Here is a 24,672-nt window from a genome sequence, read left to right on the forward strand (position 1 = left end):
CAAAAGCTCTTCTTAAGGACATTATTCCTAGGTACAGCCTTCCCTCTACTATTCAGAGTGACCATGGATCTGCTTTCATAGCAGAAATAACACAAACAGTAAACAAAGCTTTAGGTATATAATGGAAACTTCACTCAGCATGGAGACGCCAATCTATGAGAAAGGCTAAGAAGATGAATCACACCCTGAAGAACTTTTGCTAAGCTATGCCAGGAAACTCATCTAAAATAGAACAAGGGCTTGCCAGTTGCTCTCCTCCATATGTGGGTGGCCCCTAGAAGCAGGCGAGGATTGAGCCCTTAAGAAATTATGTACAGGAGACCATTCTTGGCTCCTAACAGTAAAGAAAGAAAAACAGTTCATGGTGCTGGGAAAGTTGGACAGCTGCATGTAAATCAATGAAGTCAGAACACACCCTCATACCATGCACAAAAATAAACTAAAAATGGCTTAAAGACTGAAACGTTAAGACATGACACCATAAAACTCCTAGAAGAGAGCACAGGCAAAACATTCTCTGACATAAATCATACCAATGTTTTCTTAGGTCAGTCTCCCAAAACAAAAATAAACAAATGGGACCTAACGAAACTTACAAGTTTTTGCACAACAAAGGAAACCACTCAAAAAATAAAAAGACAACCTACGGAATGGGAGAAAATATTTGCAAATGATGCGACAGACAAGAGTTAATCTCCAAAATATACAAACAGCTCATACAACAACAAAAAAAACAAACAACCCAGGGAATTCCCTGGAGGTCTAGTGGTTAGGACTCTGCACTTTCACTACTGAGGGTGCGGATTTCATCCCTGGTTGAGGAACTAAGATCCTGCAAGCTGCACAGTGCAGCCAAAAAACAAACAACAACAAAAAACCAAAAAAAAGAAAAAAAACCACCAATCAAAAAACAGGCAGAAGACCATAACAGACATTTCTCCAAAGAAAACATTTAGATGGCCAGTAGGCACATGAAAAGATGCTCAACATCACTAATTATTAGAGAAATGCAAATCAAAACTACAATGAGGTACCACTTCACACCGGTCAGAATCCCCATCATTAAAAAGTCTACAAATAACAAATGCTGGAGAGAGTGTGGAGAAAAGGGAATTCCACTCTTGGTGGGAATGCAAGTTGGTGCAGCCACTATGGAAAACAGTGTGGAGGTTCCTCAGAAAACTAAAAATACAACTACTATATGATCCAGGAATCCCGATCCTGGGCATATACCCAGACAAAACTATAATTCAAAAAGATACATGGGGCTTCCCTGGTGGCGCAGTGGATGAGAAACCGCCTGCCAATGCAGGGGACACGGGTTCGTGCCCCAGTCTGGGAAGATCCCACATGCCGCGGAGCGGCTGGGTCTGTGGGCCATGGCTGCTGGGCCTGCACGTCCGGAGCCTGTGCTCCACAATGGGAGAGGCCACAGCAGTGAGAGGTCCGTGTACTGCCAAAAAAAAAAAAAAAAACAAAAAAACACCAAAACCCAAAAAACAACAACAACAAAAAAGATACATGCACCCCTATGTTCACAGCAGGACTATTCACAATAGCCAAGACATGGAAACAACCTAAATGTTCAACAGATGAATGGATAAAGAAGATGTGGTACACATACACAATGGAATACTACTCAGCCATAAAAAAAGAATGAAATAATGCCATTTGCAGCAAACATGGATGCAACTAGAGATTATCATACTAAGTGAACTAAGTCCGAAAGACAAATACCATATATATCACTTATATGTGGAATCTAAAATAGGGCACAAGGGCCTCCCTGGTGGCGCAGTGGTTAAGAGTCCGCCTGCCAATGCAGGGGATACGGGTTCGTGCCCCGGTCTGGGAGGATCCCATATGCCGCGGAGCGGCTGGGCCCGTGAGCCATGGCCGCTGGGCCTGCGCATCCGGAGCCTGTGCTCCGCAACGGGAGAGGCCACAACAGTGAGAGGCCCGCATACCGCAAAAAGAAAAAAAGAAAAAAATAAATAAAATAAAATAAAATAGGGCACAAATGAACCTATCTACAAAACAGATTCGCAGACATAGAGAACAGACTTTTGGTTGCCAGGGGGGAGGTGGGGAGGTGGGGAGGCAGAGGGATGGACCGGGAGTTTGGGGTTACTGGATGCAACTGTTACATTTAGAATGGATGAACAGGGACTTCCCTGGCAGTCCAGTGGTTAAGACTTTGCCTTTCAATGCAGAGGGTGTGGGTTTGATCCCTGGTCAGGGAGCTAAGATCCCACATGCCTCGTGGCCAAAAACCAAAACATAAAACAGAAGCAATACTGTAACAAATTCAATAAAGACTTAAAAAAAAGAAATGGTCCATTATAAAAAAAAAAATCTTAAAAAAAAAAGAATGGATAAACAACAAGGTCCTACTGTATAGCACAAGGAACTATATCCAATCTCCTGGGATAAACCATAATGGAAAAGACTATAAAAAAATAATGTAGGGCTTCCCTGGTGGCGCCGTGGTTAAGAATCCGCCTGCCAATGCAGGGGACACGGGTTTGAGCCCTGGTCCAGAAAGATCCCACATGCCACGGAGCAACTAAGCCTGTGCACCACAACTACTGAGCCTGCACTCTAGAGCCCATGAGCCACAACTACTGAAGCGCACACGCCTAGAGCCCGTGCTCCGCAACAAGAGAAGTCACCACAATGAGAAGCCTGCATGCCACAACAAAGAGTAGCCCCCGCTCGCTGCAACTAGAGAAAGACCGCGCACAGCAGCGAAGACCCAAAGCAGCTTGAAAAAAAAAGTATGTATGTGTATAACTGAGTCACTTTGCTGTATAACAGAAATTAGCACATTGTAAATCAACTATACTTCAAATAAATAAATTAAGCAGGATGTACAACAGATTGGTCAATTGTTAACCGCTATGCATGAGTTTGTGTCTCACAGGTCTCCCCCTCGCCTGGAAGCTCCCTTTCAGCCCTTCAAAGCAGGAGACAGGGTGCTGCTGAAAGTGTGGAAAGAACAAGAACCTGAGCAGCAGCTTGCAGAGAAATGGAAGGGAGCCTATGATGTTCTTACCACTCATACTTCTCTGAAATTGGATGGAGTAAAACCATGGGTACATCACACTAGAGTAAGATGATCACCAGAGACTGACCAGCCACGCCTGCCTACAGCCAGCGAACAAGACCCCTAAGAAGTGGACATCTCACCCTTTGGGAAACCTTAAGTGTTTGTTCCGACAAGTGGAATGAAGTTTTGTTTTCTTATTCTTTCTCATACCTTTTACTTTTCCCCACAAAACTATAGATTCATATGCTGATTCTCTTGATAATTCTTAACTGCTGGATATGTGGTGAGCTTCCTATTTCCGGGTCTTCAGGATTGACTTGGTGAGTTTTCTCCCTTACAGGGAATTGTTTGGAAACAACTGGCTACAACAGCCCAGTTCCAGACTGGGTTTCTGATTTATTCTCCTGAATTTCTAAGGAAGTGAGATCTACACTGTCTACTAAAGATCCAGTTGTCACTCGTTTTACCTTTAACTTGGGTCTGTTGCACCAAAATGGCGGACTAAGGGATTGAGATCTTAATCATACAGGACTCCTCGGATCCAGGACTAGGAATTCAAGTATTTCTAATATTTCTTTCTTTCTTTTTCTTTAATACATTTATTTATTTATTTTTGGCTGAGTTGGGTCTTCATTGCTGTGTGCGGGCGTTCTCTCCTTGCAGCGAGCAGGGGCTACTCTTCATTGCAATGCACAGGCTTCTCATTGTGTTGGCTTCTCTTGTTGCGGAGCATGGGCTCTAGGTGTATGGGCTTCAGTAGTTGTGGCATGCAGGCTCAGTAGTTGTGGTGCATGGGCTTAGTTGCTCTGTGGCATCTTCCCGGACCAGGGCTTGAACCTGTGTCCCCTGCATTGGCAGGCGGATTCTTAACCACTGCGCCATCAGGGAAACCCTCTAATATTTCTAATTTGGTATCTATGACCCGTTTCAGCAGGAAATAGCCTGAGTGGCCATCACCCTGTTCCCTGAAAGATTTGGGGAAAGATAAAATTGAAGTGGGATTACAACCGAGTCCCTCTGCCAAGTTTATGATTAACATTTCTATCCAAAACGATTATTCTTTATCTTGTCCAACATCTGTTTTCCTCAAGACTGAGGAGTATCAAAGAAAAGGGGGGAGTGAAACCAAGCAGGACCCTGTGGGGCTCCTGGGCACAGAAGCCTTTCTGTCCCTCATTTCTTGTTTGTAGGGAACAGACTCCAGCCTCCATGACCTTCCCTGGGTTCCAAAGGGCAGATTTGAACAGTTGTTAGTCGGGAAGGGAAAGGATGCAGAGGCAAGGGAGGAGCACCCAAGAAACCACCTGAGGCAAGGTTTGAGGAACCAGAGAAGCTCATCAAGACTAGGAGACCACCTGAGATGAGATTAAAGGAGTGCAGACCCTGCTCACACCCTAATCTTCTCAGCAACCCCACCCTTGAACCATTGCTAGAAAAACTTACCAACTCCTCCTGGGTTGGGAGATAGTGTTTTGGGGCAGGAGCCTGCTGCGTCCCCCTGTGCCTGGCAAAGCAGTAAAGCTATTCTCTTCTACTTCACCTAAAACTCTGTCTCCGAGACTTGATTCAGCACTGGTGCACAGAGGCCGATGAGTTTTCAGCATCACCTCTAGGCAGGGAACATTGCTAATTATGACAGGTGGGACATGTGGTGGGTTCTGGGTCATTACCCAGGCTGCTCTCCTCTGAGGATACAGTCATAGCCACCCCCAATCCCCTGGCTGCTCCCTAGGGGGCTGAGAGTTCCCAGGCTTATCTGCCTTGGTTTCCCCATCTGTGCAGTGGGGGAGGTGGATGGGGAAAGGGCACGGGCTTTGAGGTCAGAGAGAGCAGACTGAGCCCTCCCTCGCATGGCTGTGACCTCAGGAAAATTACCACACCTTACCTTTTGGGGCTCAGTTTCCTTGTCTCTAAAGGGGGAATAAAAATTGTACCAACCTACAAAATTAAAAAGAGGGTCATACAGAACGTGCTCTGGGCAGCATTCCCACCTGGACCCGTGGCAAATGTAGGATTAAATGGGCAATGCACCTCTGGAGCCCATGTTTCCCTGTCCCCCGTTTCCCTCAAGGAAACGGGTTGCAGGGAATCAGAGGGGAGCAGGCAGGACCAGGTGCACACACAGCATACTGCCTTGCAGGGGCTCCAGGTAGCCCCGTTCTTGAGACCTCTAGCCTGTGGCTGAGGCCCAAACAGCCCAAGCCTCCAGGGAATTAATTTTTGTCTCAGACACAAGTTGTGGTCTTGAAGCAGAAGCCCTTGGCCATGGAGCAGACATTTGCCTCAGAGGTCCCTTTGGAACACAGGCTCCACACCCATCCCCTTTCCTTTGGAGACAAGTACAGAGTGTGGGTGGGGGAACAGGTGTAGCTGGTTCCTCTGGTGGCCCTTAGGCCTGGAAGAGCAGCTGCTTCAGATTCATGGGTGCAGATGGAACACTCCTCACCTGGGTGCACATGAAACACAGCTGACATCAGCTATGAAGCTGCTTCTGAGATGTCCCTTCCCACGGTCCTGAGTTCCTGGGTGCCATCTGTGACTCTCAGCACAAAGCCCAGTAGTTCCCCAGGAGGGCAGGGGTCTGCTTGGCTGTGCAGCCCCTTCCTGGCACTGAGTTCTGGCCAAATCCAGGCTTTCGCCTCTGCCCTTGAGGATATTCCCAGGGATGGACCACCCTCCCAGGAACAAAGCAGGATCGGGAAGCAGCCCACAGGTCTGGCCTCCTGACCCAGCTTCTAGACTGAGAAAACCATAGCTCTGGGGAGCATAAGGCCCCAGTTTCTTCCATAGGGCTGTGGTGGTGCATGGGGTCAGGTGAGGAGATACGCCCCCCACCTGCAACAGCCTCCCAAATTCACTGGTCTCACTGTCCAGCCCCCACCTTCCAGGCCAACTCCTCTCAATGGCAGCCATGAGACTCACTTGTGGGGGCCATCCTCCCAGCTGCTGCTGGTGCCTTAGAGCTCACTCCAATCCCATGAGGTGATCACACTTATTCCTCCATCATCCAGAGGAAGAAACTGGAGTGCAGCGAGGTAAAGTCACTTGCTTCAAACCATCTAGCAATAGGCCATGGAGCTGAGATTTGAATTCAGGTCACCCTACCTGCCTCAATCACTTTGCCCCTCCACCTGGCCTTCCAGTGTCACCACACTGAGGCTGGGGGGGAGGGGCTGGCCTGGGGCCTGGCTCCCCGGCAAATTTTGCCCACAGGCATCAGCATGTCTCAATGTCCAGAATCTCCCCCAAGAAAACCCAGCCAGAAGGGGATAGTTAGGACCCAGGGGTGCAAGGCTGGTCCATCCCGGCACTCATTATGGCATCTTGGAAATGACCTTGCCCTTATCACATCAAGAGGAATTTGGGGGGGGGGGGTCTCTGTGAAGATCTGAAGATCCAAGTGGGCCCTGAGTGATAAAGCCCACTAGACTTCCCTATGTCTCTCCCCCACACCTACAATGCAGGCTTCTCAGGCTGCTCTACAGAGGGTCTGCTCGAGGCCCAGAGCAAAGACAGCTCCTTAAACGGCACCCCATGTATGCCCTGTCCACTGGGTGGCGGGGGGAGGCAGGGATGGTCCTGATAGAGGCCCAAGGGCTTCAAAACCACCATTCCTCAGGGCTTATTCTGCCTTCAGCTCCTCAAAATGTGAGTCCTGTCCACCCACACTACTCCCAGGTCTCTACTCAGCTGGAGTGGAAGCCCTCGTTCAGGCAGATGGAATCTTCCAGACAGGACCACTTTGTCTTATCAGATGACAAAAGCTATGCCACTCGCGGAGGGGCTCCTCCTGAAGTTGCCCCGTCCATTCCTGGACTCTTTCCGAGTCACAACCCTGTGACAGAGGCCCCAGGACTGTTTTCCGATGTAAGACACTGAGGGTCCGAAAGGAAGAGGCTTGCTGAGTGCCACCCAGCTGGTCAGTGATAGGGCCAAGCCCCAACCACATCTGTCTGCTAAAGAGGCAGGGCCCCAGAGACCAGAACAAATATCCAGCCCTCTGGCCTCACCAGGGTGCCCTGGGGCCTCATCTGCCCGTTTTGCAGAGGGAGAGAGGATAGAGGAGTAAGTGCCCTGGCCAAGGAAGCAGCAACCCTTCTGGATTCCAGGGGACTTGGGCGACTTGGTGTCGTTTCTCCAAACAACGCCTTCCCCTCCTGGGCTGAGAGCGCGAGACTCCAGGGCGGAATCTAGAAGCGTGCGAAAAGTCTAGTCGGCATCTTTTGAGTCGGGAGTCTCTAGGAGCCCGCTCCGGCCAGCGCCGCCGGCTGGCTGGCTTTGTCCCCAGTACTCCCGCCCCAACTAAAGGCCCCGAAGAGAACAAGGGGTTGGGGGCGTTTCCGCTTCGGCCTCCCAACAGGCGGGACCCTGAGGAAAGACGGCGGGGCCCGCCTTCCGGCGGCCGCTACAGGAACCCCGAGCTCCTGAACACTGAGCGGAGGAACAAACCGCGCACCCGCCCGCCTCCGGGCGTCCCCAGAAGCCCCCAGGACCCTCCGCCGGAGTCCCTCCCGAAGGGCTGCCCGGCCTTAGGGCTCTGGGGCCCTGGTGAGCCCCACCACGGTGCTCCCCGCGAGGAGCGGCGCCCGGGACGACTCGGGAGTGGTGCCCTGGAACTCGGTCCGTCGGTCCGTCGCCCAGGCTCGCGTGTGCCGCCGAGAGGGCTACACGCCCGGCGCTCCTCCCGCTCGGGCTAACCTACCGTGCACCAGTCTCCGCATGTCCTGGTATCGGGCCCACAGGTGTGCGCTGGGCTCGGCGCCGCCGGCGGGCGCCGAGCGCGGGGCGCCGGGGCAGTGGGCGCCGGGACCCGGGGGGCCGCAACCAGGGCAGGAGGGCGAGGACGAGGCGGCTCGCGGCCCGCCGTGGTCTCGGCGCGGCAGGCAGCGCCGAGCGGCCGCCCGCAGCCCCACACCCGACATGCCCGCTGCGCGCCGCCCGCGCGGCCCTCAGCCCTCCGGCCCGTTCGCCGTCCTCCTACTGCGCGCCCGCCACCGTGGCCGCGTGCTCCTCACAGCGGCCGGCCAATGGGCGCGGCGCGCGGAGCCCGACCGCCAATGGGAGCGTCCCTATGCCCGGGGGGGGGCGGGAGGTCCCGGACGGGGCGGGGCGGGATCCCCGACCCCCTCCCCCTGTCTCCGGAGCGGCCCAGGAGGACTCTGCGCCCCTCTTCGGAATCTACGGCGGCGATGGCGGCTCCTTCTTTCCTCCCCTAGGGAGGCTGGCGGGCCTAAGAAAGGCCGTCCCCGCGAGGCGCCGGACGGCCAGGGCTCGGAGGGGAGAGGGCCAGAGCGCGGCGGGTCCACCCCGGCCCCCCGGTCCTCTGTCTCCCCCTCTGCTCCCGGGTCCTCCCGCCCCTTCCCCCACCTCCTGTCCTTCTGACCTCAGATCCTCTGCCCCTTCCCCCAGTCCTGCAGCGGGGGTACTCTTCCCCGCCCCTCGCCCCTGACGGTTCTGCCCGCGGACCAGAGACCAGTCCGTTTCACTCACGTCTCTGGCGGATAAAGAGTCCTTCCCGCGCGCTCCCCGCTGCCAGCCCCACGCTGGGTGAGACCTCGGGACTGTAGCGCAGCCGACGTCCGCTGAAGCAGACGTCGCTCCCTCTCTGTGCCTTACACAGATGACCTCTGTTAACTTGGAGCGAGGCGTTGGGCCAGGGGTCACTGTGCTTGCCTGGTTCCTACCTCAGCAAATGGCCGCACCGAACCGCTCCATTCCTCGCTTCCCCACGCAGGACTCTCTAGCTCTTCTAGCAATATCACCAGGATTTCCAACGAAATTCCTCTTTCCTGCTGGGAACCACTCTGCACCCGCGTGTATTCCACACAGATCCGTTTTCTGAGTCCACATGCGCATGTGCCCTGGGCCTTGAGCAGGCCAACCCTGCACCCGTGGGCCTTGTCGGTGGAGAGCTGGCTAGCTAGACACTGTTTCCGTGGGATGCTCCCCGCGGTGTCCTCGCTGGGTCTAAGGGTGCACATTCCAATATTCACTGCACCTTGGCTGAGGACCTACAGTGTGCCAGCCCCTGGGCCAAGTGCTGGCGCAGGATGGAGGCCATAGGTGGGCCCGTGGGTGGGCGGCTACCCTCCCCACTCCCAGGGCCCCAGTGAGCTAAGTGTGCGCTGGGGGCTTGACCATATGTAAGCCTCGTCTGGGCGGGAGATGGGTGCTCCGTGGTGTCCAGCCCGCAGAGCCACCAAGAGAAACCAGAGTGAGCACCAAGCCAGTTGTGTGTGCGTGGTTGGGTGGGGTTGACTCCGGGAGAAGGCAGGTTATCCAGGCAGCAGCTTGGGCCTGGCAGCTCAGTGGCGGACCCTACTACCCTTTTCAGAGGCGCTGCTTGATCTCTCTTCTCTTTTTGTACATTTCGTGTCCACGTTACCAAACTCTCTTATTGGTTCTAAGTTTTCATTTGACTTTCTTAGGTTGTCTGATAGTCCGGGAATAATGGAAAGTGCCCCATACAGGATAGCTTTTCTTAATTTTATGGTTGTTTGTCTCAGATGCTTACTTAGACTTTTCTTGTGATAATGATAGTTAGCTTTCAACAATGCACCTCAAATCCTGTTATTTTTAGAAGCCTAGGCATCAGTCTCGATCTAGAAATAAATGAAAGGCGTTGTGTAATTGCATTTTAGAGCATCGTGCACCACCCGTTTAGTAGTCCATCATAGAGGGTCATCACTTCTACTAGGACTTTAAGAAAAAAGATGGCGGTGGCAGAGTAGGGGGCGCGGCAGCCAACTCCGAATACCAACTTGCACAGGGGAGGCCGGGAGGCGGGGCCGGACCAACGCCACGTGGGAGGCCCCGCCCCTTGGTCCGCCCTGCCTCTGGAGCGGAGGAGTCTGCGCCAGCTAGTCTAGGCCTCACAGAGCACGCGCACTCTGACGCATTCTGATTGGCGGACCCACGCAGCCCACATTCTGGGTCCCGAGCTCAGCGCTGCTCCTTACCCGTTCCGCTCCTCACCTCCTTGGAGGTGGCCCAGGGCCGGGATCGCACGGCCACCTGGCCGCCGGACTCAGCAAGGACGGGCAGGACGGCTTCGGCTTCATCCGGGAGCTCCAGTCCAGGGGCTGGGACAGCTCCCGTCGCTCTTCGTTCCGCCGTACCCTTCTCCACGACAGCGGTCCGGCATGTTTTCCAGGGCCCAGGTGAGGCGGGTTCTGCAGCGGGTGCCCGGGAAGCAGCGACTCGGCGTCTACAGGTTCCTGCCCTTCTTTTTTGTCCTGGGAGGAACGATGGAGTGGATCATGATTAAAGTGCGCGTGGGCCAGGAGACCTTCTGTAAGTGGGAGTGCAGCAGCCTCTGTTTCATTTCAGGCAGGCGGGAGGCGGCGAGGGAGCCGTTTTCCTGGGGGCTATTCTCAGCTTGTAGACCTCTCATTCCGCTCAGCGCTGAGCTGCTTTTACCCTGGTCAGAAGGGCGAGTGCGGTTCCCTTCGTTGGGCGGTGGAGATCCGCCTGGGCTCTCCTGTAAGCGGGGCGACAAAGGCACATTGGTATCCAATCTTGAGACCTTCCCTGCACTTTGAGAGGAGGGCACGTGACTCCACTCAGGACGCCCTCCTTTCAAGCCTGCCCTTCGGCCATGCCGGTGACACTGTTCGGGCCTGAGGAAGACTTCTCACAGCACCTAGAAGCGGGTGGGATCCTCAGGATTCATGGAAGTTCCTAACTGGCCAGTCCAAACCCTAGAGGGAACTGGTTGGCCCGGCTTAGCTAAATACTACTGTCTTTACTGGCCAGAGTCATTGGTACCAATGCCCAGCGCTACAAAAAGTGTATCTGGCATTGCTTTGCTGAGCACTAGCCTGGACAGGCTAGTTCCTCTTCCAGGAAGACTTCCCTAACCCCTAGGCCCTTTCTGCTTTCTCCCTCTCCAGAAACACAATCACTTGTGAATCACCAACCCTCATTAAAAAAAAAAAAAGTGCTTTCTAAAGATATTTAATCCTTCTGTGTTCACCCATTCCTTCATATTTAATGAGCACTGATGAGAGGATATAAGGTGGAGGGCCCCCACACCAGAAGAGCACTAATGGGAGAGACAGATCATACAGTTACTATTAAGTGTGATCACTGCTGTGGGGGGAAAAGTTGGGGGAGCATGGGAGTCCTGGGTGGGGCACCTGAATTGGACTAGGTGGTGCAGGGAAGACTTCCTGGAGGAGTTACCATATCAGGTAGGATCCGAAGATTGAGTAGGTGTCAGCCAGATGAGGGAAACGTTTATGGACTTGAAAGTGTCTTCTGCCAGTGGTAAGAGCAAACCTTGGGGCCTTGGTGTGGAAGTATGCTGCTGTGTTTGAGGGACTGAAGCAGGTGAGCAGAGTGAGGGATGACGTGGTTAGAAAGGTGCCTGGGCAGGGCCACAAAGGGACTGGAGAACCAACAGTGTATCCCAAAGGGCTGAAGAGTTTTAAGCAGCAGCTGGTGAATGCTTTCTTGTGGAGGGCGGATTGACAGGAGCACTTAGGCTGTGTGGTTGTCCAGGTTTGAGATGGTGGCCTGGACTAGGGTGAGATGCCAAGAAGTGGGCGGAGTTGAGAGACACCCCAGAGGTAGTAGTGACAAGGGCTTGGTGATTGAGTGGACTCAGGAAATGAGGAGTGGAGGCTTCTGGTAGGGCAGCTGGGGCTGGGGGAACACAGGCAGGACAGTCCTGGGCTCCACTTTGGACATGATGAGGGGGGAGATGGTTATACAGAAGTGAAGCTCAGAAGGCAGATCTGGGCCTCAGATCTAGGTTTGTGGGTCATTCACAAGCTGATTGTGATGAAAGTCAGAGTTTAAACCCCAACATTTTAAGGGTGACTGAGAGTGACCAGAGAGGCAAGAAGGGAAACAAGAAGGGCTTGTTATCACAGAAGACAGGAGGTTCAGGAAGTTCAACTAAGTGAATGGGAGCTAAGCCCCCTCTCCCCTACCAGGAGAGACTTGAAATATGCAAATACTGATCAGGAAAGAGAGGGTGGAGAGAGGCTGGAGATACCTTGGCCCTTGAGAAGGTGGGAGAGGATGGGACCAGAGCAGGGCAAGGAGTAGCCCTTGGAAGTCAGCTGGAAGAGTTCTTTACTGATGACTTTTCTCTGCGAAGAAAGAGTTCTTGGCCATTTCGGGGTAGGTAAAGTAGGGTCAGGGCCGTGGCTGAAGAAACAGGACTGCCAGGCATCACAGTGGACCCAGTTAGATGCAACATTTGGGCCCACAGTGCAAAGCAAGCAGAGTGAGGCATGGAGAAGGAAGTAAGTTGGATTAATCTGTAGTTTGGGTTTTGAAGGTATATCAAGAAGTTGATCTTGATGAGAGGGAATTTCAGCTGATCTGGGCAGGAAGAGAGAACAAGGGCCTGAGGAAGTTGGTGGAGGTCCAAGGACAGAAAGGTAGTAGAGGTTGTGGTCAGAGCAGAATGAACTTATTGCTTCAGAGGAACACTGCAAGCAGATAGCAGAAGTTGAGAAGGAAGGAAGATGAAGGGGGCTGGTGCTTCATTTCTGTTGGGGGTGGCGTTGCCTGGGAAGATGGCACAGGACAGGGTCAAGGAACCTGAGCTAGTTGCCAGCATTTTCAGAGGCTGAAGGGGAGTGATGGACAGCAGATGCCAGTGCAGAGAAGATGGTGGCAAATGGCATAGGCCCCAGAGGAAGAAGGTGGAGAATCAGGAGTAGTCTGGAAAAGCAGCAGCTGAGAACAAGGAGACTGCCCTCATCTCCCAGCCCTCAGTTCCTGGGTGTGGCAGAGGGAGCAGCAGAGAGCTATAGGGCCAGAAGTGCCTCTGCGGGGCCAGTTAAGAAGGATGATTTCAGAGAGAAGTGAAATTGCTAAGGGCTGTGCTGGGACATGACACTATCTTTGAAGACACTGACTCTGACCATGCTATTGATATTGAGAGCTCCTTTAACATAGTGCTCATTTAAATCAAATCTCATTTTAAGTTTATTCTGGCATTGAGTTAAGCCTTAATGTTGAGATTCAGGTGACAGAACTAGACTATTGGTTAAATTACTCAGATATGTATTTCTAATTCCTTAGTCTCTTGAAAATCTAAATAAAATCTTTGTTTGATACAGATGATGTCTACCGTAGAAAAGCCTCAGAAAGGCAGTATCAGAGAAGGCTGGAAGATGCATCAGAGACTGAACTTCAGCAGTCAATAAAGTGAATATGAAACTTTACTACTGGTTTCAACTCCTTTAAAAATGTACTTTTCGGGTCTCTTGTTCTTACATAGAACTGCCTTTACAAAGAATTTTTATAGTTTTCCTGTCTATGCTTGAATACTTCCCAAGTCACTGATGGACAGCACTTGTGGGAAAATTATTTCCTACTAAAACACACCTACCCATTGAATCTAGTCCATGAAATATTTCTAAACAATTCAAGGATCAATCAGGATGCTTTTCAGGGTAGCCTGAATTGTTTGTGCAGTCCTTTTTTTTTAGGCAACAAGGGATAACCTTATTTAGTTTTTTTGCAGAATTCAGACTTACTATGAATAAAAGTTAGTTATCTACTGTAGGATCATTTAAACGAGGATTATTATGCAGACTGCATTTCTGCTAGCTACCAATTTGTAAACATTTTGTTAGAATGTGACCATACGTTAGTCATGTTAAGTGCTCTTGTGAACAGAGACAACCCACTTTCCTTGCTTGGCTCCACTAACATACAAGGGCTGGACCTCCATGAAGACTGAGGAGCAACACGTTTCACTCCCCTCTGAGATGAAGATGTTGCTTTCATCCAGCTGCTAAAGATAAAGACACTGCTCCTTCCCAAAGAAAGTGAATCTTCACAGCATAAAGCAACCGTAGACTTGAGCTAAATCGGAGGCTGTCTATAGGGAGAGATTTTCCAATCTGACCCAGAATAAGTTTGGATCAGTTGGTAGAAAAAGCAAAGGCATCTTTCCATGTTTGGATAACCATATCCAACATCTTTTCAAACAAGAAAATATATACATATTAAGACTAAGTTTCAAAATAGTTTCTAACTATTGCTCATGAATAAAGAAGCAGATGCTTAAGGCCACAGGTTATCCTCAAGTTAATGATATCTGCCACAAATAAATTGTTCTAAGGGATTTTTTTTTTCTAATTTAAGTCAGTCCATTTACGTTAGAACCAATCCAGTATAAATAAGGAGCCACTGACTACTTAGATCTCATTAAAGCACTAATGAGTCACTGCTCAGAGGTGGCTTGAGTATAAAGACCAGTGATGACCAACAGCACCAGGGAGAGGAAGGTAGTTCTCATGTGCGCTTTTGTTACCTCAAGCGTTCCCGATGACCCTAAACCTCATAGTTACTTTTAGTGACTAGACTGCTGCATAATGAATTTAAATTGCGGCTTTAATTCCCACTTGTTCCCCCAACCCCAGTTTTAGAAGTTTAATATTTTGTACATATGTAAAGACCTTTTACAAAGAATAATTGTAAATGCTAATAAAACCATCAGCTAACTTCTGTGTCTGCTGTGGTTTCCTTCCCTGGCCTATCCCACTGTCTCCATCCCAGGGAGAATCTCTAGTCTAATATTTGTGCTAACTTCCCTAGAGTTTTCTTCACCTTTCTAAAATATATGTATTGGAGTGCCAATTTATTTAAGACAACGAAGCTTTGAATACGACAACAATGTCTGACTTCAAGGCAAGTAGACTAGCAAAGCAATTGTATTAAATTGAAGATACTTTCAAAGCATATTAATTTGGATGCTACAGAACTAATTTTTGTTAACCAAGGTGCAAGCTTTTTAACTTTGCCTCAATTTTTTTTTTTTTTTTTTTTGGCGGTACGCGGGCCTCTCACTGTTGTGGCCTCTCCCGTTGCGGAGCAAAGGCTCCGGATGCGCAGGCTCAGTGGCCATGGCTCACGGGCCCAGCCGCTCCGAGACGTGGGATCTTCCCGGACCGGGGCACGAACCCGTGTCCCCTGCATCGGCAGACGGACTCTCAACCACTGCGCCACCAGGGAAGCCCTGCCTCAATTTTTTAGCAGTTCTACTAAGGAATATGACTCTATCCCACTTATCAGACACTAGGATTATTTAAGGGAACATCAATAATTTAAAGAGCAACGCTCTCATATGCTGCTTACAGAACTGCAGTGCCCCCTACTCTGAACTACAAGGCAAACAATTTAATAACTTGCATTTCAAAAACCACAATACTTCAGAATGACAAAAATCTAATTAGCATTTATTGCTAGAAGTCTACCTCCACTGGGGTGTTAGACAAAGAACGTGGGCTTTGGAGCTTCATTTTATCATCTGAATGGATAGGGAAAGTATCGGGTTGACCAAAAAGTTCATTCGGTTTTTCCCGTAAGATGGCTCTAGTAGTGCTTAGCTGTCTTTAACTTCATTCGAAACAATTTTGCTAGACTGTATTGTGGCAGGTCTCATATCAGCGTGCATTAAAAAAAAATCAAAATTGGTGAATTTTTGTGCAGCCATTTTAATATTGAAGATGGAAGCAACATTTTCCACGTATTATGCTTTATTATTTTTTATATAAATTTTATTTATTTTTGGCTGCGTTGGGTCTTTGTTGCTGCGCGTGGGCTTTCTCTAGCTGTGGACAGTGGGGGCTACTCTTCGTTGTGATGTGAGGGCTTCTCCTTGCAGTGGCTTCTCTTGTTGCAGAGCACAGGCTCTAGGCGCGCGGACTTCAGTTAGTTGTGGCTCATGGGCTGTAGAGCGCAGTCTCAGCAGTTGTGGTGCATGGGCTTAGTTGCCCCGAGGCATGTGGGATCTTCCCGGAGCAGGGATAGAACCCGTGTCCCCTGCATTGGCAGGTGGATTCCCAACCACTGCGCCACCAGCGAAGTCCCTGTGCTTTATTATTTCAAGAAAGGTAAAAACGCAACTGAAACACATAAAAAGATTTGTGCAGCGTATGGAGAAGGTGCTGTGACTGATCGAACATGTCAAAAGAGGTTAGTGAAGTTTTGTGCTGGAGATTTCCCGCTGGACAATGCTCCACGGCCAGGTAGACCTACTGAAGTTGATCGTGATCAAATCGAGACACCGAGAACAATCAACGTTATACCATGCGTGAGAGAGCCGTTATGTTAATTGCTTTGATGTTTGGGTTCCATAATTTAAGTGAAAAAAGCCTTCTTGACTGTATTTCCGCATGCAATTCTCTACTTAAACGTAACGAGAACATTCTATTTTTAAAACAAATTGTGACAGGCGATGAAAAGTGGATACTGTACAATAATGTGGAATGGAAGAGATCGTGGGGCAAGATAAATGAACCATCACTAACCAACCAAAGGCCGGTCTTCATCCAAAGAAGGTGATGTTGTATATATGGTGGGATTGGGAGGGAGTCCTCTATCATGAGCTCCTTCCAGAAAACAAAACGATTAATTCCAACAAGTACTGCCCCCAGTTAGACCGACTGAAAGCAGCACTCGACGAAAAGCATCCGGAATTAGTCAACAGAAAACGCATAATCTTCCATCAGGATAACGCAAGACCGCACGTTTCAATGACCAGGCAAAAAACTGTTAACAGCTTGGCTGGGAAATTCTAATTCATCCGTTGTATTCACCAGATATTGCACCTGCGTATTTCCATTTATTTCGGTCTCTACAAAATTCTCTTCATGGAAATAATGTTAATTCTCTGGAAGACTGTAAAAGGCACCTGGAACAGTTCTTTGCTCAAAAAGATAAAAAGTTTTGGGAAGATGGAATTATGAAGTTGCCTGAAAAATGGCAGAATGTGAATATGTTGTTCAATAAAGTTCTTGGTGAAAATGAAAAATGTCTTTTATTTTTACTTAAAAACTCAAGGAACTTTTTGGCCAACCCAATACCTAAGCACAGAGTAAATACTCAATAAGGGAGGGCTATCTTTGTTCATCTAGTAGTCCTCTTTTGGAAATCTTGCCTACATCTCTGAAGTTATAACTCAGTCAAATTAATCTCTTTTAGAAGTTTGGCTCTTTCACACTGAGTTACTTCTCTTACAAAAAAATATACACTTGGACCATGGTGTTTTCCAAAACAACTTCTCTCCTAGTAAAGCAGCATCAGTTCTTAGTTTTCACACACGTGTATTAAATTTGGAATTTCTTGCCACATTTATATGTATAATCCACAAGATGTGCATTCCACATCTATTTGGGGGATAGAAATAGTCTATTAATTTGTTCAGGTATGAACTTTCATTCAGCTGACCTCACACACTTCCAAATGCAAAAGGAACAGAGTAATACTTAGCACTATTGCTCAGAGTGTTCAGCTGGAATGTTTAACTATGTAATACTTAGCACTATTGCTCAGAGTGTTCAGCTGGAATGTTTAACTATACATCAACGATCATTCAAAATATGTTTATGAGCAGAGATGGCAGTACAGCCCTAAACTCTTAGGAGAACAGAACCACAGGGATTTGCAAAGTGATATTAGAGGAAAACAGTTGGTTGATTTTACCAACACCTTCTATTAAAAGTGTAGTCATGTTTTAAGAGATTATAAGCATGATAAAAACATACCTGGGCCACTTCTCTCTTCTGGCCACACACAGCTATTTGAAATGGATTACACTGATTTATGATATAGGACATGCTTGCCTTACCTTCCACCATCAGTAACAACTCCCTCTGCAATTTTAACTTCAACCTGCATTTTTGCCCATGCTGAGGACATGTTAGGAATCCCTGACTGCCAGTCTGAGAGGCTTGGCATGGGCATGTCAGGCTGCAGTGTGACTACATTCGGCTTCTGTGTTAATGCAGCCTAAGCCTTGGATCAGTGTCTGGACACTGACTTTTGCCTCTACCCAAGGAGCTCTCTTCCTTTAAATTGGCAGCCATATCGCTGTCAACATAAAATCAAGGCTTGCAGGAATTAAACCTACTTGAAACTAACATCTGACACAAGCTTTAACAAAACAACCAAACCTGGTTAATCCAAATCACTTTGCAAACTCCATTTTTATTTGGATTAAAAAGCTTTAGATGAACAAACATATGATACATACATATTATAAGACTAGTTATCACTTAAACCTCTTTTGATACAGAAATTAGAATAAACCAAGTTTTAATCAAGTCTGAAAATGTTTAAGTTCAAAAATCAACAACACCAATTTGGAGATTTTACACAAAGAAGAGTCCCCTCTTAATTCTTCCTCATAGGAAGAAAAGGGTGGGTTCAAAAACAAAGTAATTCAAGGCCTTTTAAATCAGTTGGCTGACATACTATTTTAAACCTATAGGTCTTTTTCCGCACATAAACAAAACTCTTTTCCACATGAACTTACATTTTGAAAACATTTAGGCCATTATACTTTCTAAGCCGTATCACTACAGTTCCTAAAGCTCATGAAAAAAAAGATGTATAGTTCACATGTACCTTTTAAAGTCAGGGCTTTTTTTTTTTTTTCTTTTTCTTTTCTTTTTTGGAAGATGGCTGACCTCAAATCTTATATCCTAAAATATTGACATTCTCCAAGTTAATATACAGAAAGACATGATTCTAAAATAAATACATAGAGCTTTTTTTTTTTTTTAAACTTAACTGGGGCCTGCCTAATGGCCCCCTGGCCCGGCTCTGCACTGCCTTAGGGAAGCCCCTGGCTGGATCTATGGTTCCTACAGCACCTCCAGACACTGAGAAGGAGCCTGGAGGAGGAGTGCTCTGGCTTCTAATGCCCCACATAGACCACAGTGAAGAGTTTTTAGAGTCTTCCCAAAGAAGTCTCTTCCAGACCTTAAAAAGGGAAATAAGACGGGTGCATGAAATAAATAAATAACTTAACCAAAATTAAATTTCAGGTTCTTTGGTGTAATTCAAGGATGTCTAGAAATAAAATAATCTGATTGTATTATATAGTCCATGATGATTCAATGGCCCAAATAACCAAGAACTGAAGATTTCTTTATCTGGTTCAGTTTAACAATAAGGTACTGACATACTACTGCAAAACATTTTTTAAAATTCAGAACTGTTTAAAATACTTGATGCAAATTGAGATCCAGTGGTTGACTTATAGGCAATTAAGTTATAAGGACCTCCTGTAATTAAAGTATCTAGATACAAGAGGCTTTTTTCCATTCTAAACTCTTCTGTCCCCATAATTTAGTAAGAATGGTAATTAAATATCCAGGTATTGATTCATACCAGATTAAAAGAAAAAAAGTATCCTCTGAGAGTCACTCTCAATTTACAAACAGCAGTGGAAGCTCCACCACAATGGCAACCACCTTGTTACAATAAAGCAGGTTTCAAAAACGCTGAGTGAAATACTGTTCCATGTTTGATGCTTTCCACCTGTCTGAGCATTATATACTGCCTCCAAATGTTTTTTTCCAGAGTCATATAAGAGAGACAGGGTCATCAAACCTAAGTGTTTGGGATCTGTAATGGTCTTTTTAGTGAGCATTTTCTTAAATTATGATTTCCTTCTCCTGAAATTCAAAAGCACAAGCTGAATTTCAAAATTATTTTATAAAGTCTTAAATTTCTGGTTGAGAATTACAACCCTGAAACTTAGGAGAAAAAGAAAAAAAAAAAGCCAGATCTGATGAGGAAATAAAGAATACTAAAACATACTTGCATATGCAGGCAATCCAGCCTTTTACAATTATGCTTCTGACACAGCCCATATCTGGTTAATGCACTCCCTTCCCTAAGTTAGGTTAGGTGTTATGTTTAAAAATAAATCACCTCCAGCACACCTCAATACTTTCTTCAAGATGAACTTCAATAATTTGCAATGTAAGAGATTTAAAGTTTTAAATCACTTAACATGTATAGGCATAAATTGTGAATTCATTACAAAAAGATCAAAAGTACCCTTAAACTTACCTGCCAAGACTAAATATAATTCAGGGTTGTGCACATGTTCTGCAAAAATAACTGACACCATAGATGTCTAACTCAGCACAAGAAAAAGTGCTTTCTCCTTCCAGGTGTCCGGGAGCTGCATTAGCTGCAGAAGAGTGCACAGTGCTGACTTCAGATTTCTGAGTTACTAGAGCAAATGTGCCATGTCTGCCAAACATCTACAATCCAACTAACAACTTTCACTCTACCTGGAAGAAACAGTTCTTGCAAAAGTGGCTTAAGATATTTAGGCACGTGAAACAGACACAAGTACACTCCCCTCTCTAAGATGTAAACTAGGGCCAACTTCACATTTCATTGACAACTTAAACTAATCTGTAAACTCTTTTGTGGTTTTTTTTTTGTTTTTTTGTTATTTAAAAAAAACAAAAACAAAAAACCAACCAAAAAAAACAAGGAACAAAAACCCCAAGCCAAGACAAAAAACCTTTGATGGTTTCAGCTCTATGGCAACAAGTAAAAAGATAAAACTCCAAGTCTAAATACAACCAATTATGAAACTGGTTTTAAACGAAGGAAACATATGCAAAAAAAAAATCTTTGTGTATTTGATAAAGTCAACTTAATATAACAAAAACAAATTGAAATAGCTTATTAAAAGTGTCCTTATATAAAAATGGCCTTGTGATGTACAATAAAATGCAATAAAAATTATCATCCTTTGTTCCTCCCCCCACCCCCAGTAACTAAAATGGCTACTGTTCCACAAAACTCTTTATGCTTCTATAAAAGAATCGTAATTGATGTGATTAAAGGTTTTCTAGATTGTATGCTTGGCGAATGTTGAGGGTGTCTCGGAGCATCAGATCCCGAAGGCGCCAGAGGGCGTCTGCCATGGTGGTGTGGGCCCCTTTACTTTTCAGCCAGTGAGAGGGGAGTCGGCTCTCCTGTTCTTTTGACAAATGGACATCGCGTCTTCGAGCTGAAAATTAAAGTGCAGACAGAGAAATACAAATATCAGTCCTAAGGTCTGACAGATTTATTAAAACATGGAACATTTATTATTTATTGAATATTATGAATTTTAACTCTGCAGAATACTTCCAAGCAAATTTCTTATATTGTTTTATTAGGCATCTTGGTTTTTAGAAAACTACTTTACTTAGGTATGAGACTACCTAGCCAAGGATGTCTCGTTTTACATGATGAAGTTTAGAAATTATGTAATGTCTTTTTAAAAATTAATTAATTAATGTATTTATTTTTGGCTGCATTGGGTCTTCGTTGCTGTGTGCGGGCTTTCTCTAGTTGCGGTGAGCGGGGGCTACTCTTCGTTGTGGTGCGTGTGCTTCTCATTGCGGTGGCTTCTCTTGTTGTGGAGCATGGGCTCTAGGCACATGGGCTTCGGTAGTTGTGGCTCGCAGGCTCAGTAGTTGTGGCTCGCGGGCTCAGTAGTTGTGGCTCACGGGCTCTGGAGCACAGGCTCAGTAGTTGTGGCGCGTGGGCTTAGCTGCTCTGCGGCATGTGGGATCTTCCCAGATCAGCGCTCGAACCCATGTTCCCTGCGTTGGCAGGCGGATTCTTAACCTCTGTGCCACGAGGGAAGTCCTAGAAATTATCTAATTTCTAACAATTACTTCACAAAACAGCTGCACAAGATAACATAATTACTAGAATGGGAATATAAAAGTTGTACAAACACCTAAAAGATCTGATCATTAATATTTAATAGTTACTCCAATATTAACAAAAATTCCTAAAAAGGTAAATGTGAAGAAAGGGAAAACCACCACTACTCTTAAAGGAATCAAATGATCAAATTTGGCTTAGAAATGAAAAATGAACAGAAACTTGCAAAGTTCTTTCCAGAAACTAGGCAAGTTATTTTAGTAAGTACTGAAAATATGCTGAGCCTGCTGAACTAAATGAATAAACTTGATAGATTAATAGAAACATGTCTTCCAATATTATTTTTCTTTCTTAAAAATTGAGGTGAATTTTTTTTTTTTTTTTTGCGGTACACGGGCCTCTCACTGCTGTGGCGTCTCCCATTGCAGAGCACAGGCTCCGGACGCGCAGGCCCAGCGGCCATGGCTCACCGGCCCAGCCGCTCCGCGGCATGTGGGATCTTCCCGGACCGGGGCACGAACCCGTGTCCCCTGCATCGGCAGGTGGATTCTCAACCACTGCGCCACCAGGGAAGCCCTGAAATTATTTTTAATTTACCCAAATCCATCTATGCTATGCCCAAATGCCTGAAAAATAACTGAAAAAAATCAGAATATACTTAAGAAGATGGCATAGATATTTCTGACAAAACTAAGCTTTGAAACTCAGCAAAAAAACATTTTCAGTATGTAATGTCAATATACAAAGAAGCTCCAAACACTTCTAAATATACAATTTATTTTACTTATAAAGGCATACCTCAGGTTTGGTTCCAGATCACCACAATAAAGTGAGTTGCATGAATTTTTTGGTTATGTTTACACTATATTGTAGTCTATTAAGTATGCAATATAGCATCATGTCTAAAAGAACAATGTAAGTACCTTAATTAAAAAAGACTACACTGCTAAAAAAATATTAACCATCATCTGAACCCTCAGCAAGTCGTAATCTTTTTATAATGGTAATATCAAAGATTGTTGATCACAGATCACCAAAACAAATATAATAATAATGAAAAAGTTGGAAATACTGTGAAAATTACCAAAATGTGACACAGAAACACGAAGTGAGCACATACTATTGTAAAAACAGTGCCGAAAGACTTGCTCGACACATTGCCACAAACCTTCAATTTATAAAAAATGCTGTATCTGAGAAGAGTAACAAAGCGAAGTGCAATAAAACAAGGTATGCCTGTATAAGAATAATGGATATTTATCCTATGATATAATAGGTCAATAGCAGCGAGAGGACTTTGATAAAGCATGGATTTCAAAAAAGCTTCTTGAGAAGGACTCTCCTTACCTGCTAGGGTCTGGTCCCACTTGCTAATGCTGTTGGACTCAGCACTGAGTCCTTCAATATATTTTAGGTAGGCCTCTGAGTGGAGAAGCCGTTGAGTCTTTGGTGGGGGAGCCACAAACATGGGTGTTGTTGGCTGCTGTATGACAGGGGGGCCGGGTGGATGTGGGCCAGGATATGGAGGTGGTGCCTGCTGCCCTGGAGGCCCCAAAACACCTACCTGAAAGAGCACAGACACATGGTGAGGGAAAAAAAATACTCAGTGCATGCTCTGAGAAAGAGGGTAACTTGAATTCTGTTGAGTCCTAGAAGATCCAACTTGGAGGCTCACCTGCTGTCCATATGGACTTCCACCTGGTGCTGGAGTCCCTACCATAGGGGCCACTCCTTGGTTCATCACACCTATAATTCAGAATTACAGGCACAATTAGAGGCTCTGGGTTGAGAAGACTGAAAAACTACTGTCTGATAAGAAAGGCCATTTATAATGCAAGCCTATGATCTCTGCCCTGAGTCTTTGTGGATAGGAACCCTAAGCACCCAAAACAGGATGTAGCATTCATATAGAAAATGCATGTTCTTTTGTTTTCTAGGTACTTTAAATACAAAGCTAGGACAATTTGTCAGATGTACATTAATTATTCATGGCTTAGAAATAATTTGAACCCTGCATAAAATTCTAGTATTTCCCTTGGTAAGCTACAGTCAGAATACAACTATATTCTCAAGGTATTTTTCTTTTGACAACACAGTTTCCTGCAACTGAAGCCTGTGTTTAATTTCAGCAGTAATGGCATTGCAACCAGGCTCAGCTGTATGCAATGTGTTAGGACAGCAGAGACTTAAGGGAAGAGGTTTGTGCAAGTGCACATTAAATGACCTTTGTGGAGGCTGGAGGCACATTCTTGCTGTCCTCTCACAGGCCACCAGCACCTCTGGTTCTAACTGGAGTCACTAATGTTGGCAGAGAGGGGACACTGCCATTTGATAGACCAGCACTTTGAAAAGGAATCATCTGGAAACAGAGCAGCCTTGGTGCTATCACTTCAAATGCAAAATGACAAAGGCAAAGAGAAAGATTCCATGGTCCTACTATATTTGGACTTTGTATAAACTTCCCTTGGTGACTCCTCACAAGCAATTTCTGTCACACAAGCAAGTTCTGTCTCATAAGTCCTAGTTGATAATAACATGATGTCTTAAATTTAGCGTCTGGGGCTATTTTAATCTCAGGACCATCCATTTCCTAATCTCATAAAACAGAGCAATAGGTAAGGGACCCAGTTCATTAAAAACTAACAAACTACAATCAAAACCCTGGTGAGCTACTGCTTAAACCTTAAACAAGTCCAGCTGGCTGCACAGAAGGATCAACAGGAGCTAACTTCATATTCTATAGTTTCTCTGCATTCAAAATGTTGGTATTTTAACCAGGCAGAACCAACCCACTATTCTAAGGTTCAGAATTGCTAAATACCACTTCCAAGAAGTATTAGATGTTTGTAAGAGAGAACACACTAAGTGAAAACAAGCTTTCTGTTTACAAAGCAGGGATTTTTATATTCCAAGAACCCAGAAGGGTACCTGAATCACAAGAATAGGATCTTAGTGATTATTTGTGAGTGAGTGAATAGGTTGCAGTGGGTAAGTTGCTGCTCCGGCAACATATTATTAACCCCTGTTCCCCTAGGACACTCACCCACCTTAGATTTCACAACACAGTGGGCCTCCCTGAGCTGCCTGTATTAATCTCTGCAGGGCAGCACAAAAACATCAGCAACCAACCCCTTATGTGCCCTCTGTTTACAAATGCCATGCCAGGGGGCAGCTGGTGAGAA

The 24,672-nt window shown here is 46.4% G+C and overlaps 3 protein-coding genes across 15 annotated transcripts in view; 1 reads left to right on the forward strand and 2 right to left on the reverse strand.

Annotated features, from left to right (window-relative positions):
- Positions 1-8,040, reverse strand: part of NT5DC2 (5'-nucleotidase domain containing 2) — a 23,726-nt gene extending 15,686 nt beyond the window's left edge. The window contains exon 1 of one of the 2 annotated variants that reach the window (XM_060111637.1): positions 7,752-8,040. In XM_060111637.1, the coding sequence (XP_059967620.1) occupies positions 7,752-7,971 (220 nt within the window). In that variant the 5' untranslated portion in view covers positions 7,972-8,040. Of the gene's footprint in view, positions 1-7,059; positions 7,155-7,751 lie in introns of those variants that run through there. The other variant, XM_060111638.1, reaches the window with a different exon arrangement.
- A 2,066-nt stretch (positions 8,041-10,106) lies between these two features.
- On the forward strand, positions 10,107-16,812 carry LOC132498011 (ubiquinol-cytochrome-c reductase complex assembly factor 5). Its single transcript, XM_060111588.1, has 3 exons — positions 10,107-10,342; positions 13,129-13,216; positions 16,254-16,812. Exons 1-3 carry the CDS (start codon positions 10,192-10,194, stop codon positions 16,258-16,260), a joined length of 246 nt encoding a protein of 81 aa, XP_059967571.1. The 5' UTR covers positions 10,107-10,191; the 3' UTR covers positions 16,261-16,812.
- Positions 16,813-18,035: 1,223 nt separating this feature from the next.
- PBRM1 (polybromo 1) overlaps positions 18,036-24,672 on the reverse strand; it is a 104,980-nt gene continuing 98,343 nt past the window's right edge. For 11 of the 12 annotated variants that reach the window (XM_060111578.1, XM_060111577.1, XM_060111585.1 and 8 more), the window contains 3 exons: positions 23,166-23,236; positions 22,838-23,054; positions 18,036-20,843 (listed from right to left, as the gene is read on the reverse strand). In XM_060111578.1, coding sequence (XP_059967561.1) covers positions 20,671-20,843; positions 22,838-23,054; positions 23,166-23,236 — 461 coding nt within the window. In that variant the 3' untranslated portion in view covers positions 18,036-20,670. Of the gene's footprint in view, positions 20,844-20,999; positions 21,481-22,837; positions 23,055-23,165; positions 23,237-24,672 lie in introns of those variants that run through there. The other variant, XM_060111580.1, reaches the window with a different exon arrangement.

The sequence above is a fragment of the Mesoplodon densirostris genome, chromosome 10, assembly GCF_025265405.1.
Source record: "Mesoplodon densirostris isolate mMesDen1 chromosome 10, mMesDen1 primary haplotype, whole genome shotgun sequence".
Lineage (NCBI taxonomy): Eukaryota > Metazoa > Chordata > Mammalia > Artiodactyla > Ziphiidae > Mesoplodon > Mesoplodon densirostris.

What these genes read in the sequence shown, in the direction of transcription:
- LOC132498011 (XM_060111588.1), top strand. Translation starts at nt 10,192, where the DNA reads ATGTTTTCCAGGGCCCAGGTGAGGCGGGTTCTGCAGCGGGTGCCCGGG. An exon ending in CGTGGGCCAGGAGACCTTCT is followed by an intron (nt 10,343 to 13,128) that starts GTAAGTGGGAGT and finishes TGTTTGATACAG; the next exon opens with ATGATGTCTACCGTAGAAAA.